Below are 17,784 nucleotides of genomic sequence, written 5' to 3' on the forward strand. Positions count from 1 at the left end.
TGTACAACCTGATGGCCACCGAAATTAAAACAGGCGGCTCAAAAATGTTAACATCATAGGCTACAAAAAAAGAGGAGCAACTAAAATCAATCGCCTGTTCACATGAAGACTTGTTTTCAAACCCGCTTAAAATAAAAAAGAAATTAGAGGAACTGGACTGGATCACCATATTAGAGATGGCTGAGAAGAACAAACTCCTGAGCCACCTGCCACCTCTGCAAAGGAAATACAAGGATTCAGGGGAAATATACAAAAAATTTCCTAGCAAACCCTTGAGACAGCTTTTTATAAAAGTGAGGCTGAATTTACTGCCGACTAATGAGATCTTACACATTAGAGGCACCAGTGCAACAAATACCTGCAGGCTGTGCAAAGACGCGGAGGCCATGGAATCAGTCCGACACCTACTTACATCATGCTCAGCGTTACAAAACATGAGACAAACTGTCCTGGAACCATCCTCACTTTGCGAGGAGGAGACATGGTGGCCACGCCTAATAAGCGGGCAAAAAACTTCATGGACAATTGCTGCGGTAAAAATACTACAACATGCTTTTACGTTGATAGCGCAAAGAGAAGGACAGTGAAAAAGCAACCATAACGAAAAAGAAAGTGCAAACAGATGGTCAATGTATGTAAAGACGAGAGTAATCTTCACTTGTGTTTAAACCAAATAGTTTTTGGCAAATACAAAAAAAAAAAAAGGTCTTCATGTTTTAGTGTATGAAATGAGATATTTACTTTAGAGCCCAGAAAATACCAGGCATTAGCAAATGTGCCAATATGTTTGCATGGTTCCATGTGTGGCAAAGTGACTGGTTCAGGTGCTCAAGGGATGTGGATACTAGGAGTTATCTAAACTTATGTAAGGACCTCTGGCTAAGCCAATGAGAGATGTATACTTAGGAAGGCATTGAAGACATCTTTGGGGAGTGGGGCAGTTCTAGGGTAATGCTGCTGAAGCGGATCTATGTGATTACTGCATACTTTTAACTGCAAATCCCAAAAAATTCGAATTGTGGCACCTTTTCTCACAAATAAATTTGGCGTGAGACCACCTGCAGTTGCCTCCACATCCCCCATGCCCAATTGATGCCCCTACCATACTTACCATCTATATTTGCAAAAGAAAGTGCAAAAATTCAATGAAAAACCCCTACATTTTTGGGTTCGCGGTGATGGGATTCAACATTTTCATCCTATCCAGCTGAAGCAAGGAGGGACAATGTAAAACACAATGGGCCTCATTACAAGTACATCGGTCCGGAGTTAACGCCGCCGGTAAAACCATACCGGCACCGTTACCGCGTCCGCCCAATCATGACCTGCGGCCCCAGAAATAGCACTACCCCCAACCGCCACCGCGGAGTTAAGGGTCCCGTAAAGTCCGCCTGCACGGAAACCCCTCAGTTTCCGGCTATACGAAACACTGCGAGCATCACAACTAGTGCGGACATGGAAACACTGCCTGAAAAATGGCGTTAAAACAGTGATCACGGTGGCGGTACCGCCGCCACCGCGAACATGCTGTTAAACAGTGCCTGCTGAACTGAATCAGGGCACAGGTGCACCAAATCAGCCCAGCTGGACCCAGCAGCCCACTGGGAGCCTAGAAAAGGGCCACACTCAGCCCAACACAACACAGAACCATGCAGGCAGCAGCTCTAGTAGTACTGGGACTGGGCCTACTCAACCAACAGGCAGCACTGCACATGATGGCAGTAATGGTGCAGAGGAGGAGGGGGAGGCGGCGCAGGCGGCAACCAGCCAAGTCTGCACTTATGGCAAACCCCATTGTCCAGCCGGCACAACCCCGCAGGCAGCCTGCAATACCACGCATCAGGGCCTCACCCTGGAACCTTACCCCAGGACAGATCCACACACTATACCGGCTGGACCGTCCAACAATCCTGTACATCACCACCATGATTGAGGACAACATCAGCAGCCACTTAGACACCCCCACCGCCATCCCCCCCTCCTGAAGATTGTGTCTGTACTGCATTTCCTTGGCACTGGCACCTATCAGCACATGGTTGGTGAGCTGCACGGCATATCACAACCCTGTTTCTCAAAAATCCTGGTACAGGTACTGGATGCCCTGTTGCGCCATGTGTCGGAACAGATAGCCCTACCCCGTACCCTCCCCGAGGTCATTGCCACCAAGTTGGCCTTCCATGCCATAGTAGGCATGCCAAATTGCATAGGTGCAGTTGACTGCACCTACATTGAGCTGACAGTACCAGGTGCAATTGAGATGGTGTTACGCAATAGGAAACTGTATCACTCGCTGAATCTACAGATGGTATGTGATGCCACGCAACTGATAACACACTGCTGCGCACGTTTCCCAGGCTCAACCCATGACTCAATGGTACTGCGGAATTCCACGTTGCCACAGTACATGGAACGCTATGCCGGACAAAGCACATGGCTATTGGGTGAGTACAGCTGCCAATGCACCGACCCTGTTGAAGTGGTGTGTTTGTGTCCAGGCCAATGAGCAATGCGAGTGTGCTGATGTGACTGCACATGCATCACCCCCCTGCCATCAACTGAATAGACAGTGGATCCTAAACATCACAAAGCAACACATGACAGGTCACCACAGTGTGCCCGTACACACCCTGCCACATGACACACACAGCCAATACTATCACTGTACCATACACGTTGTGCCACTGCAATCACCCACCCACAAATGGAACACTGCCCTCCCAATGCACATGATGTCTGTACATGAGACGTCCTGCATCGACTACTTCATCACAATGGAGTGACTCTGCCATGTGTGCACATCACTGCACAATGCCATACTCACAATCAACTTTCACCCGCAGGGCAGAGTACACATGCACGTCAATGCATAGGTCAATGTCCAGTTGGCAACGTCCTCTGTGATGGCCAAAAAACACTACCAACCACTGCATGGCACATATGCATGAATGAACAATGACACAAGATAGCACAGCATCAGATGAAGACATGATACCACTAACACTGACATGTCCCCCCATCTACATCCCATGTAGGTGATGCTGGATATGCACTCACGCCATGGATGATGACACCTGTACGGAGGCCAAGGAACAGGCATGAAGAGACATACAACAGGGCACATGTCCGTACACGTGGCATGATTGATAGGACATGCGGACTGCTGAAGGCCCGGTTCCGCTGTTTGAGCAGATCTGGCGGATCACTGCTGTACAGCCCAGTGAAGACGGGTAAAATCACGCTCGTATGTGCCACGCTGCACAATCTCTGCTTGCGCAGGAACATCCCAATGCCCGCAGACGCAGATGAAGAAGATGGGGATGGGGATGGGATGGCACTACCTCCTCCTGGGGGTCCACTAGATGGCCAAAGAGCATGGGATGAACTGATTCGCATTTACTTTTGAGACACAGCACATTCACAGCAATGCATGGATATGGTGATGCCAATAAATGAATTGTTGTACTGCAAATGAAATGATAGATGTCCACTCATGTATGTTTTGTTTTTAAATGATGATATATTGATGAATTAACAACAGGGAAGGAGGTGCAATGGTTAGGGAAGCTGTACACCCGTGCGCACCCACCACTCAAACGTACCCACCCCCAACCAGGCCCCAATGTTCTAACCCCCCAAACAACCTCCCCCACCACCCAAACGTACCCACCCCCCACCAGGCCCCAATATTCTAACCCCCCAAACAACCTCCCCCACCACCCAAATGTACCCACCCCTCACACCCTTCTAGTCCACATATGTCCTGCAGTGCCCCACCCACATGCCATCACTTCCGTGTGCGCTTCTGTACCTGTGCATCCTTGCCCGAGAGCCCTGTTAGCCGACTCGAGCGCCTCCTTGGACTGGCAGTAGTGGAGCTGGATAGGGTGGTGGTATTGGATGGCACAGAATCAGGAATAGATGGCATATGTGCAATATTTGCCTGTTGGCCAATCAACATGGACTCTATGAGCCTGGAGGTGTTGTCATTGCCCTCCCGCACATGGCATGCCAGGGTGACTATAGTGCTGGCAAAGCGTCCAATGGACCTTGAGAGACGACGTACTGACGTGCTTTAGCACTCCCTCTGCAGCCTAGATTCCTCGAGCTGCCTCTCCACCAGCTGGGTGAGGGTAGCCTGCTGCTCCTCCATCCGCTGCATGCGGGAATTTAGCTCTGCCATTGATGGGGTGGGTGACCTCATGGGACTTCGGAGTGATGTGGGGCTGAACTCCACCTGATGGAAGGATTCCAGGTCATCCAATGTGGGCATCTCCCCCTGTGGGCCAGTATCAGACTGCTCTGCCGGGGCACTGTTGTCACTACAGGCCGCCTCCTCTGCAGAGTAGCTTCCTTCTGTGGTGGTTTGGGTGGGCATGATGGGTGCCCGTGGCACCTGTGTTGCGTCAGGCAGCGTGGAGACGGTGGGGATGTCGGTGATGGTGGCAGGCACATGTGTTGCAGTTGATACTGGGGGCAGGGATGCCAAACTGCTGGCAGCATCCTCCTATGCAGGGGCGGTGGCTTGGACACGTGCCGGTGATGATTGCCTGGGCTGTTGTGCAGTATCACTGTCACTTGATACGGCTGTGGGGACACAGAGGACATGTAATTAGTTATGTGGTGGTACCTGATGGGTGCATCACATGCATCATACAGGTTGATCATTTAATAGTGGCAGTTACATGCATCTGCTTGTTGGGGGTATGCATTGTAGTGATATTGGTTGCCATATGGATCATGATGGGTCCTTTGGCCCAGTCATGCACTGCCTGGTGGGGGGGAGGGGGTTGTTAATGGGTCCTTTGGCCCAGTCATGCACTGCCTGGCGGGGAGTTGTTAATGGGTCCTTTGGCCCAGTCATGCACTGCCTGGGGGGGGGTTGTTAATGGGTCCTTTGGCCCAGTCATGCACTGCCTCAGGGGGGGGGGTTGTTAATGGGCCCTTTGGCCCAGTCATGCACTGCCTGGGGGGGGTTGTTAATGGGTCCTTTGGCCCATTCATGCCATCAACATATACTTATATGGCATTCATGTTTTTCCACTTACCAGCATCTGCAGGTGGGCTCACTCCTGCCTCAGCCTCCCTGATACCATTGATGCCCTCAAGGTGGAGGACACTGCTGCAACGCTCCTCCCATGCTTGCAGCCTCAGTGGGGAAGGGGGTCCTCCACCTGTCCCACTGCTGTGTTGGCGGTGTGTGGAGATCAGGTTCCGAACCCTCAGCCTGAGGTCATCCCACTGCTTGTGGCAGTCCTTTACACTCCTCACAGTCACGCCCACAGCGGTGCACTTACATGCTGCTTCCGCCCACACTTCCTTCCTCCGCTGCTGTGTGGCACGCCGTTCATCGGCACTGAACAGCATCTCTGCATGCTCCACTATGTGCTCCACCAGAACAGTTAGCTCCACCTCACTAAAGCGCTGTTTGCGCTGCCTCTGGGCTGGAATCCTGGCAGACATGCTGGTGGTCCCTTTTGCCTTCTCACAGTGTGGATTCTGCTTGTGCTGACTCTGGATGGCAATGGATTGTGCTTGATATGATGGCCGCCTCTCTGTTTCCTGTTTTGGCGATCACGGTATTTCCGGTTCCGTGTCCGTGGCGACGGTGGCGGACACGGGTTTTGCGCTACTCGTGGCAGCGCTATGTCCATTTCCGTGGCTTTTTCCGTGATGGCGGTAACAATGTGCGCGCGACCGACAGCATGTAATCGGACGGTCTTTTCGCAACCTTGAGAACACAGAAACTTTTTTACTGCCGTCACGGAATCACTGCGGTCCAGACCTGACACTTTCACTATAGTGATAGAGAGAAAAATGGGAACAGATGCAAAAACTGTAATGTTAGCAGGCAGAGCCTTTTTCGGAGGAATGGTTTTGAGTTTGAAGTGAATGTCCCTTTTTCGTCAAAAATGTTTTCATTTACAACCTTCCCACTTGCTTGTCATAAACTCTAATTTCTCTAATGAATAAGAACAGATAAATATCTTGAAAGATATTTCACAAGTCCAGCTTTTCACATTCATCTAATTTTGCATTCATGCAAATTACTTGTTTTATTTCCCATCATAAATGCAGGACAACAGGTACCATAAACCAACGTGAGAAAGTAAGGAGGGCTATGGAGCTAGAAGTGAATAGGCATCTCACACCCGATACACAGCATCTTGAGATCTTTGTAAAATCCTTGTGGTGTGTCACTGCACTTGAAAGATAAATAAGACACATTACAAAGGTAACTGATAGGTCACCTTCTTTTCTGACATGGTATGCTGCTTGCTGTTAACTACGGGCAGTTTGGAGGTTTTGGCTTGATACTGGAAATGTGCCAGTCCTCGCGCAAATGACTCAAGCGCCTCTCATCTATTTGGCTGTAGCTCAGGGTTGTCCAAATCCAGGCCTCAAGAGCCGGATCCATGCTGGGTTTTCAGGATACCCCTCGTTAATATTCATGAGATGAACTAGCTGCTTGATGTCTTTCAGTTACAGAAAACCAAGAACGTGTTGAAATATATCCCACTAGATCCCCAGAAAAGGCATCATGCTAGAGGCCTGGTAAATACATGTCTACCAGTCTCTCATGGCTCAGTGCAGAAGCCATGTATACAAGTTGTGCATTTAGGTCAATACCAAAAATATAACATTTAATTTTGGTGGGTTTTTACTGTTTGTTTTTGGTTTAACCCAAGCAACCTTTTGAATACTTATGAATATGCTGTGCACCAAACACCATGTATATCCCATTTGGTGGGTGATATAACATTTATTGTTTATTAAACTCACTCTGTGTTACCTGTGATAGCAGCAACATCACTATTACATACGAGGATTTCAATATGTCAAAAAAGAACGGTGTTTCCTGGGATTCCGAAAATATTCAGCTGTGTCCTAGGGCAGAAACACACGACTTGGAACCTTGATGAAAATGGCAGTAAGGATCTCTTATCTGAGAAGCCTATTGTTAAGATTATTTAATTGGAAATATTCGAGATCTCTGTGGACAGATCTGTTTGGGACAATGAGCAATTTGCTTTAGATTATCTTTTGGGAGATCCCTTTAGAAGTATGGGTTGATGAACTGTCCTGTGTTCCTTTACTAAGCCTCCTACCCTCTTGTTTCCATGAACACAATCTTTCAGCCTTTCAGTTAGGTCCAGTCTAACAAAGCCACTTGATCACCCAGAGAGCCTGTGGGCTTCCAATGGGTCTCAGATCCCCTATGTCAAGAGGTCGCACTCATGGCAACTTTTTAGCTGGTGCCCGGAGCCATGCACTCCAGTGAATACATTTGCATGCATGGAGAGCTGCCACTCCACACCTACAATGAAATGCCACCCGAGTTAGACCTCTGGAACATCATCTTCTGATTTGCCACTGTTTACAAGCTCTGAACACAGGTTCATGCTTGCAGCGGGAGTAAACAAACCGGTCAGGTCAGGTACTTGAGCATCACATGCAGCAAATGCTTATGCTCCTCCTATTGGCACAGGCAACAGAGAAACTCACAGGGACTCCGAGAAGATGGAGCTCCTGAGTCACAGATCTCATGAGTTAACCACCTGAATGCAAAATGCAAGAGATAGTATGGTGATGATTCACCAGGTGTTGTCACTTCTCCCCAGGGGGGAGCCCCTTCTCATGAGGTTAGGGAGGTGAGGATGCTACCGAATATTCCTGTTAGGGGTGGTTTAATGTAGGAGGACCTCATGGGGAGGGACTCCCCTCCTGGGGATAAGGACAACCACCTGGGTTAAAAGTCAGCACAACACCCCAAACCTAACCCTCTCACGGCCCTTGCCACCTTTCCACCAACCCCCCAATGTGGAGCGAGAACTGCAGAAGCCAGAGACGCCCATGCAGCCTGGCGAGAAGGCGCAAGCACCCAGGAAGAAACTGTCCAAAGTCCCGAAGCCAATTAAGGTAATGGGTAAATTGCGGGGACCATTAGGAGCTTGTAGCTGTGGGTGAGAGACATACCGGACATGGATAAAGATAAGAAGCATCTTCCTCATGGCAGCACTTGGTAGAGAGTCACTCAAGACAGCCTAGTGAGAAGGGATGTCAACAAAGGGTCTGCGACCCAAACCAAGGTGAAATCTATAAAGATAAGGAGCATTTTCCTCGTGGCAGTACTTGGGAAGAGAGTCACCCAAGTGGGCCTAGTGAGAAGGGAAGAGAACCAAGGGTCTGGGACCTGAACATAGGTGAAGCCTATGTTGATATGATTCTTCTTCCTTGTGACAGTACTTGGCAGGAGAGTGAACCAAGTGGCCCTGACAAGAAAGAGGGAGCAAATAGGGTCTAGGACCCAAACACGTACAAAGGGACTATTGGATGGAGGAACCCTCTAGAAAGTGGTAGAGAAACACTGATGGGCTAAGGAAAGCCTGGAACTGTTACAAAAGGTACGCAAGAAGACATGGGAAGGGAGACATTCCCCCTGATGCTAACTGGAACTTTGTTGAAACTAGACATCCAGGATAAGGGAGTCAGTCCCCCTGGACACAATTGGAAGTTTGTTGTTACTGACATCCAGGGGAAGGGAGTCATTCCCACTGGACACAATTGGAACTGTATTGCTACTAACAGCCAGGTGAACGGATTCATTCCTCCTGGACACATTTTGAACTTTGGTAAAACCATTATCCGGGGGAAGGGAGTCAGTCCCCCCTTATCCAGCTTGAACTTTACCAGAGAAGCAGAGGAAGGGAGTCATTCCTCCTGGCCATGTCTGTAACTGTGTACAAACCTAGATTAGGGGAAGGGAGTCATTCACTCTGGTATTGATTGGAGTAAGGAAGAGACTTTCTTTTTGAAACACCAGGAGAAGGGAATCATTCTGGTGAGAGAATTTTTCTTTTGATCAAGACTCTTTAGTTGTATTGTAAGGGACAGAGGTAAGGTTTTGACTCAGGGTGGTGCTTCCTTTAGTTACAGACATTCTGACAGACCCTTTAGTCTTTAGTTTAAGGCAGGGAAACACCTCTTAGAATTAGGGATACGGTTTTGAATTCAATAAAAGTCTTTGCCAACCACCATGACACCTCCTGGTCAATTACCTCCTTCTGCACCCTCACAATATTTATAACTTCAGGACATTGGGGACAGAGTATGGGCTTAGCTTCATTTGTAATGAAAGCTTAACACCTGCAGGAGACCACTATCACCAACAACATATGCATTGCATGAAATGCTTAATACTATATTATGCTGTAATGTTGAACATATGTATGATTGTCAAGGCAATTCGTATTCTCAAGTTCTTGGATACAGAGCATACTGACTCTGCAGCACCGTGACTATCGCCCAGAGCACTGTTGTAGTTTTTACATGATGGCGAGGCAATTTATATTTTTAGAGATTAGGTTACCACATACAACAATTAAAGGAATTAACTATTAAATGATTTTAAGTATAATGTCAGGAATTTCCTATTGTCTCTGAACTATTTTGTTATCTCATTCTAGCACTTTCAGTTGTGCATTTAAATCATATAAAATAAAATGACATGTACTGAAACAAAGAAACATGGACGTGACAAATACAGATATCTTCAATGGGACAACTTGAGGTGGCTGCCATTTATTTTTATTGAATATGAATTTAGTAGGTGTGTATGTGCCAGACAAGAAAGATATTTTTAAGAGGGTACAATAACACAAACATCATAACAACTCATACACTTAAGGAAACAGGCTTTGTATCTCACATCTCTTTGAGAAAACTATTTGGCGCCCACACCATAGCTGAGATGGTTCGGTGCGTCAAGCTCTTGCTTCAGAGATATGTGTACTACGTACGTGTAGTCTTATCATATGTTGGAACCTCAACCCTTCATCATTCTGATATCGATAAATTGAATATCATTGTTTGCGTATGCATGCATATATGTATGGGATATAGAAAAAGCAAACATAGCTGGGAAGCAAGAGTGTGCTGTACACAGGAATAACCAATGGGGTTACAAATAACTTACGGGGGTAGCAGATAAGCTGGGATGGTAGGGGGAATCAGAGTGGGAGAAGTAGAGTTGAGTGGAGTGATCAGTGACTATCAAGATGTTATTTGAAGAGTAGTAGAGTCTTCGGGTCCTTCTTGAAGCGTTGGATAGAAGGGGCATTCTTATCTGAGTTGGTAACTTGTTCCAGAGAAAGGGTGCATAGTATGACCAATTAAATTGGGTACCAATGATACCAATTATTACAGTGCTTAGAAGTGGTAGTAATACATTATTCAGCACCATAAAAAAGTATAAAACATTGCATTATATTCAGTAAGATAGGTCCGTAACAGATGTTAAGTTGGTGGCACAATGATTGGCTTAGAAATGTATACACACACACCTCCTTCACAGCGTGACAAATCCTCTTAATATGAGAGGGACGCAAGGTGAAGGTCAAGCAGTACCTGTGCAACGGAAGCACACCTGACAGATAACAGCAGTACCTGGGTTTGAAGGCTCTTCCTTGTATATGACATGACAATCTAACCCTCATGCAATGTTATACAGACATATCCCTTAGGGTATACGTAGTTGCACCTGCACTTGTTCCTCAGAGAAGAATCTTTCCTAAGTGCATAGACAAATGATCGCATTGCACAGCTTCTGCAACAACACACTTGGAGTTCTCAAGGCAAGGCATTATAGGGTGGTGTAGGGTGGGACAGTATATTGAGCATCACCCTGGCATAGTAGTTCTCCCCTTTGAATACCGGGTACCACACTGACCTATTGGGTTGCAATAAGGCATATTCATTTGGTAACATAATGGCATATATAACAGCACATTTCATGACGCCGGCGTATTGAGCAGTAGCCCTGCAGATTTGGAAGTGCATTGCCTGTTGGTGGGACTTGGGAATATTATGCAGAACCCTTGCATATTTTGCATCACCATTATCTATTAGGGAGCACTCTGGCCTATTGTGAAGTGCCTCAGTATATTGAAGAGAACCCTGACCTTTTGGGAAATGCCCTGTTCTGTTTTATTGATCCCTTGACTTTTGTGGTGTAGTTCATTAGATTTAGTAGCATCCTGACATATTACATAGCATTTTGGCACCATTGAGCAGCACCCTGGACAATTGGACCACACCCTTGGAATATTAAAAGTCTGTTAGGCAGCACACTGGCATATTCTGTGGAACTCCGGTGTAGCAAGAAATTCTCAGGTATATTGGTAGGTACTATGGCATTTTAGACAGCACCATGGCATGTTGACTGGTACCCCTGGCACATTGCAGTCTGGCACGATAGGTTGTACTCTAGTGTTTTCGACAGTAAAACGGTATAGCGATCTGCTTTCTGCCTCATTTGATAGAAACCTGGCATACTGTGCAGGCGTGACAGAGTTCAACCTTTGAGGGTGTGAATGCCCTGGCTGTATTTTGATTACCATAAAATGATGCAGGCAATTCTGTTTCTGAAAGGTAGGTCTGCTAATCAGAGCCCCCTTTCAAAATGCTCCATGCCAAAATTAAAGTGCACACAGGTGCCTTACTCGAACTAGTCTACTGGCATGACATCAACAGCTGTGATGTGTCAAAGAGCAGGTTGAAATGTCATCTGTGCATCCCTGACAGCTGCTAAACCACATAATTTCAGGCAGCGGTAGCAATTTAACTTCTGCACCACCAATATAAATTATATCAGTCTGCCTTAATCAGTCTGATGGCATGTAAAACTCTAACAATAAGTCATGCCTGGTTGTGGCATGGTGACTGGTAAGAGCCCACCGTTATAAGCCACAGTGATTGAATACACACCAGTGCCAGCCCTGTTAGCAGCTCTCAGAATGTCTCCACAGTTATGTTGTGGAACAAATAGCCAGGACGATCCGCTGAGTTCTCCTGGGAACTGTGCTTCAGATGCAGCACTGAGCATGGTGCTGATCACTGGAATGCCCTTGAAGCCTGCAGGCCTGGTAAGGGGTGAAGCTAGAATAGCCAGAGTGGGAAGATGGGTCTGAAGAGGGGTTTCACCATTTTACTTTCTGTTAGGAATCTATGCCTTTTTCCTGGCCCCACCATTTCCTGCGAGCAAGTCACTCTGGGTGTGATGTCAAATGGAAAAGGGCACTTGTTACAACAACAGGATTGGGCCCCTTACAGCAGGCTTGCTTTGGACCAATCCCCTGTAGCATTTTGCCTTTAAAAGGAGAGGGGCACCCTCTTACCCCCTGCATTATTTAATTAATATTTGCAACATCAATAGAAGGAGGAGGATACACTTGGAGACCTCTGTTGAGAGAGGTGAAGACAGATGGCATCAAAGGCAGAGGAGAGCTCTGTCCCCTTACTTTCGCCAGGGAACAGTGGGGGGTGACTACTGCAGACTGCAGCTGGACCAAGGTCTTCCTCTAATGGCCGCACTGGAAGCAGGATCCTGTTCACTGGAGGTGAAGGATCCCTGGTAGGTGCCAGCCAAACTCCCTGGAGTGAGAGTGTGGAACAGAAGGACTCCCCTTGTCCCTGGTGAATCTGGATTCTGGATTGGCGCTAAGGCAACCCAGAATCCAAGGAACATATCTGGGCCCTGAATCCTGAATTAAACTGCTTGTGAGCTATACCAACCTGGCGATCACCGGACTGACCCAAGCTTCTTCATGCCACATGTTGTTGCGGCATGGAAAGCAACTTGTGTTGGACCCATTTAACCAACTCACCAACCAGACACTGAATCGCCACCTCAGGAAGCTCTTGGAAATCTGGAATTACATTGTTGAGTAACCAAAGACGACCATAAGCTACTGTGAAGGTCAGCTTTTGGGAACATAGTAACTTTTAAGCCCCTCCATTGCCCTTTTCGTCTACAACATTCTTGATTGACAGTGTACCAATTAAGTGCCTGAGCACCCCTGCTCATCTACCGATAGGGCTATTCTACAACAGTCTGCATTTTCTGGGTTTTCTGTACACGGGTGGAATTTGCTAGTGGTTCAGTTAGTTGATTGCATGTTATTGTTTGATTAAAAGTCTATATTTTTTAGAACCTTGATTAGACATTCTTTTATTTTGCAATCATTGTACTTGTGTTTGAGTTGCTACTGTCATCTCGCACCCATCCTAAAGGTGTAGCCTACCTTCAGCCTGCTCTACCACACATGGCGAAGGAGGTATGCCATTCAGCTGGGCCTAGTAGTAGTGTGGGGGCTGTGTAGGGAGTTCAGCCCTTTCTCATCCATGTACTAAAGCAGAGCAGTAATCAATTGGTCACAGCAGCACCCTGTCGTAGTTTGTAGCACCCAGACATATTGGGGAGGATTCTGGTAGTATGAGGCTAAACTCTTCCAAATATGTGCAATAGTATAGTAAGCAGCAACCTAATATATTAAATATACATGTGCAGAGGCTCACTCGCATGATTGACCCAAAAAACTAAAACAGTTCCTTCATCTGACTTCATGGGGGGCAATACAACCCTTGATTTGGGGGTCATGTGCTACTTCTGTTACCTATAAGTGGCTAATGTTCAACTTCAAAAGTAGAGCACATTTTTCAAAATTCTACATCTCATCAAGAAACCACTGGGAAAGATGATCTGCCAATAACAGGTTAGTTGAAATATTAAACTTTTCATCGCAGTCAATGTAAACCAATGCACCCCTTCATTTGTGAGACTACTCTGTGCCCCCAAGATTAGAGGTAATTCAAAATATTTTACTCCTCGGTTAGAGGCCACATGGCATACGTGATCTCTTCATCAGAGGAAGCGTAAAACATTTAACATCTTGCTCAAATGTGAAACATTTCCCCGCTCGATCAGGTACAACATCCCATTTTTCACATCACTCCAAGTGACCATGTTTATCCATTCACACCTCGAACACAGATCACTATATTAGGAGTTTGTGAAAAAGCACCCTTTGCTCACGGGCCACATGGGTGTAAAATATGTTTGCCCTCAAATCGAGAGCACATTTAATAATTCACCCCTTAATGAAGGCACATCCCTCGAAGAGGTCATACAATAGAAATCACCACCAAATTCAGTACACACATCGATCAGAAGCTATGAGAAAAGGTGTACTCCTCCAGTTGATGACGTATCGAAACAATAACCCCTTTGTTAGAGGTTAAATTAAATAGTTTAACCCTTAAAAAAGTTCCCTATCCTCATTGCCATGTGAAGTAGTTCACCCTTTGAACTGAACAGACGCTTGTAAAACGTGCTAATCTCCCAAGAAGTGCTGCGTTAAAAGATCATTTTGTATTTATTTATTGAAAATGAAAACTACGTCAGGCAGAGGCAATATAGAAAGGGTACATATGGGCCTCATTACAAGTGCAGCAGTGTGGAAACAAACAGTGGCAACGTGGCGGTAATTCCCTTAACGCTGCGTTACCACGCCACCGTACTATAGGTTTGGTTGTAAGGTGTCGGGTAATTCTGCAGATATCCTCATGGAGCCCAAAGGACTCCAAAATTGGGGATTTACATCACCCTAGCGCTACTTGTAATCCCCCAATAAATCTTCAGGGCCAAGTGGTGTTAAGAGTAATTTCATTTGGCAGTATTCTGGCGGATTTACTGCCGAAATACAGCCAAACTTGTAATGAGGCCCACTTGATAGCTGGAGCATTCCGGTTGCTGTGTGCTTTACAGGGTCATGATGTCGTCATTACTACATTAAACAGACATTGGGAGGAAGCTGGCACAGTCAATGAGTACCTCACAAGACCAACATTAAAAATATTTCTAGTTCCAGAGTCTTAGAGATATGTAATCCAATGATGACCATGCATGGGGATTACCAAGGGATTGGGGATTAATGCATTCCAAGACTCTCTCCCTCCTGGGAAAGAAAGTGAAAATGGTTCTAAAGGTAATGTAGAAGCCAGCCACTGTTGGATGTCCTTAATTCAGGGGACAGGGAGTTCCAGGGGTAGGGAGCCGGGATGACAGTGCGAAAAGTGGACCGCAGTGCAGAATTCTGCAGGGACATTTAGGCAGAGAAGAGCTTGGGAGCATGCAGTGTGAAGGGTATATGGATCCCGATGGATGGACAGTGGTGTCACCCCGATAGGTTTAAATACAAGAAGAAGGAATTTGAATTAGGGGTGGTTTTTCATAGTTAAGCATGACACCTTGGTGGTGGTGCTCAGAAGTGGGTGAGAATCATGGGACTTTGAAGTTCATAAGTACCAAAGTTAAGTACCTTACTGTGAGGAGCAATGGAATAGAGTCCCAGGTGGCGGCTTGAGCCCTAATCCAGCCTTCCAAGGACCAAGGTGCTGCTGAGTGTTTTGGTGGAGTGAAAGGTGAAGTAGGGAGAGATTCGATAGATGTGCAGGAGGTTAAACCTGGTATTTGTAGGTGTGGAAGTGATGAACAATGGATGTTTAATTTCATGATCAAATCGAACCCCAGAATGCAAGCATTGGCTGATTAGGCATGGAAGTCGAGTAGAAAAGATAAAGGAGAGGGGGATAAGTGGTGGGCATTGAGGGCCAGGAAAAAGATCCCCTCAGTTTTAGAGGAGTTGAGCTAGAGGCCGTGCAAGCAATCCCTCGATCGATAATGGATAGGCAATTGGTGAGACGGGAGTACAGATCTTTTGCAGGTAGGGGAACACTCTGGTGAGAGCGGCTCAAGATCAAGGTGAGCTAATGATTTCCTTGACTAGGAGCCATCTGGAATATTTCACTATTTCATAGAGGTCCAGGTAAAATATGTTACCCTTTCATTTAAGTCCAAGTTAAACATTTGGCTCTTTGATAATACACACATCATCAGATGCAACATGGACCAAATTGTCCTCGTGTTCATTTTTTCATCAGAGTCATAACGTTAATAAAAGCAATAAAGGCCTTGGGTATGGCTTCTTCTCCTTTCATTGACGGCCACCGTGCATTTTCAAGAATGTGTATGGCACAGAGGAGGGCCGGAACGCAACTTGCATTTCCGTCACCTTCCTTCCTCTCCGGCGCCAGCATGGATTTTCACGGCACATATGCTGGAGATCCCTAATTGGTCCGGCAGATTAATGCACCAGCATAAACCAGGCAGACCCCATACGGATCCATTGTACATGTTGCCTGCAATTCTTGCATGGCAAACAGCATGTACAATTAAAGTGAAACCCTGCCAAACGTGATCACATGTCCAGAAGGGTTTAGTAGTAATTTTCAACATTGGTTGCCATGTAAGCATGTTGGGCAGGGTTTAAGTGTAATAGTGAGTGCTGCTTGCTATGCGAGCATGGCAAGTGGTGCTCACAATTAAAAGTAAACACTGCCAGCCAGCATTTACTTGCCTTGCACAGGGGAGTGCAAAACTGCAGGACAAAAGGCGGCATACACATGTGTACGCCATCCTTTTGCCCTTCACTTTTAAACTCTGCACCGCTTTGCAAATGATGAAAATCTGGCAGCAGGGACATGGCTATGCCTGAGTTCAAACGTACCAGGTCGCCACCATCAAATAATGCACAGGAGGAACATGAGCTCCTCTGTGTTCAGGACACAGTGAAATAATGTCTCTCTTAATATAACAACCGTGAGTGACAATAATCTGTTTCATTTCTTTCCTGTCTCTGCAGGGGTTTTCAGATGAGATGATGAATGCCATTTTTAGGATGAAAAATGCCAAAACCAAGATGCTACGCAAGTCAAACAAGACCAAGAACTAAGCCAACCTGGGCCATGGCTTCAAACCAGTAGCCAGTGGAAGACCGTATGGACAGCAAACGGCACATTTCTAGTCAAGCTTTTTTTTCACAAGGAGACAGAGGCATGTGTTTTAGACACCGTATTGGTCAGCAAGCTCATTGAGCAAGATAACATTGCCCCAACTGTCCATCCTAGTTCCTTCATGTTAAGCATAGTGGTTGGTGGAGGATATCATTGGTGTGAAGGGGTGGGGGTATCACAGAGGATGTTGTGGAAAAACTGTTTATATTGAATGTCATAAGAAAGATACTATACACTGCAGACTTGTAGAATATATCTATCATAAACTGTATCAGCTATTAGTAATTACTACCAGGATAGTTGTATAAATAAATATGCCTATCAGAACATTGTGATGTAAGTCTCCATTTTGTCACTTTAAACTCACAGAAAAAACTGTTTCAACTATGCTTACTTTAAAAGGCTGGTCACAGTAAATGTTCACCGCTTGTCGGGGAGTTATTCTTGTGTGATTTTGGTGGAACAAAGCTGCAGATATTTAGAGAGGTGAATGATCAACCAGCGAGTGTTCATTTCTTGAAGTTAGTGGACAGTACATGGGACAACAGGTGACACGTGGGAGGAGGAGAAGGAGGAGCTATGGATCCATGAGGCAAACTGGAGTGGGAGTCACACTTGTGTAACTTTGGTGGGAGGAAGCAGCAGCGAATCAGGAGAAAGCATCAGCGATTCAGGTGGGTAACACACCAGAAGTTCTCTGCCTCTTAAAGTGAGTGGATGAGATCCATTCTATTTGGAAAACCTGGGAGGAGGAGCTAGTAATCCCCAAGTGCAGCTTTTGGGAGAGTAATACTTACATGAATTTGGCTGAAGAAAGCAGCAGAAATTTGTGGAGGCAAGTTATAGATCTGTCAGTGAATGAAAGACACATTTGGACAACATGTCAGCATCATCTAAGTGCCAGAGACAGGGAGCGATGTTCAGCTCATGGCCTTTTCATATCTACAGCAGCACTTGCTCTGTGCACTGGGGATTCCATGATTTAACATGGCCAATTGAAAGTATCGTCCAATCCACGTTCCACAATCTCTGTCATTGGTCTCATCAGAGCATGTGCACCGGTAATTGTACATGCCAAGGTATTGCACCACAGTG

The 17,784-nt window shown here is 46.2% G+C and overlaps 1 protein-coding gene across 1 annotated transcript in view; it reads left to right on the forward strand.

Moving 5' to 3' along the window:
- LOC138504783 (circularly permutated Ras protein 1-like) overlaps window positions 1-17,016 on the forward strand; it is a 792,342-nt gene extending 775,326 nt beyond the window's left edge. Inside the window, exon 17 of the mRNA XM_069625266.1 lies at window positions 16,539-17,016. Coding sequence (XP_069481367.1) covers window positions 16,539-16,628 — 90 coding nt within the window. The 3' untranslated portion in view covers window positions 16,629-17,016. The remainder of the gene's footprint in view (window positions 1-16,538) is intronic.
- The last annotated feature ends 768 nt before the right edge of the window (window positions 17,017-17,784 follow it).

This window comes from Ambystoma mexicanum, chromosome 11 (assembly GCF_040938575.1).
Source record: "Ambystoma mexicanum isolate Mex_15411 chromosome 11, UKY_AmexF1_1, whole genome shotgun sequence".
Lineage (NCBI taxonomy): Eukaryota > Metazoa > Chordata > Amphibia > Caudata > Ambystomatidae > Ambystoma > Ambystoma mexicanum.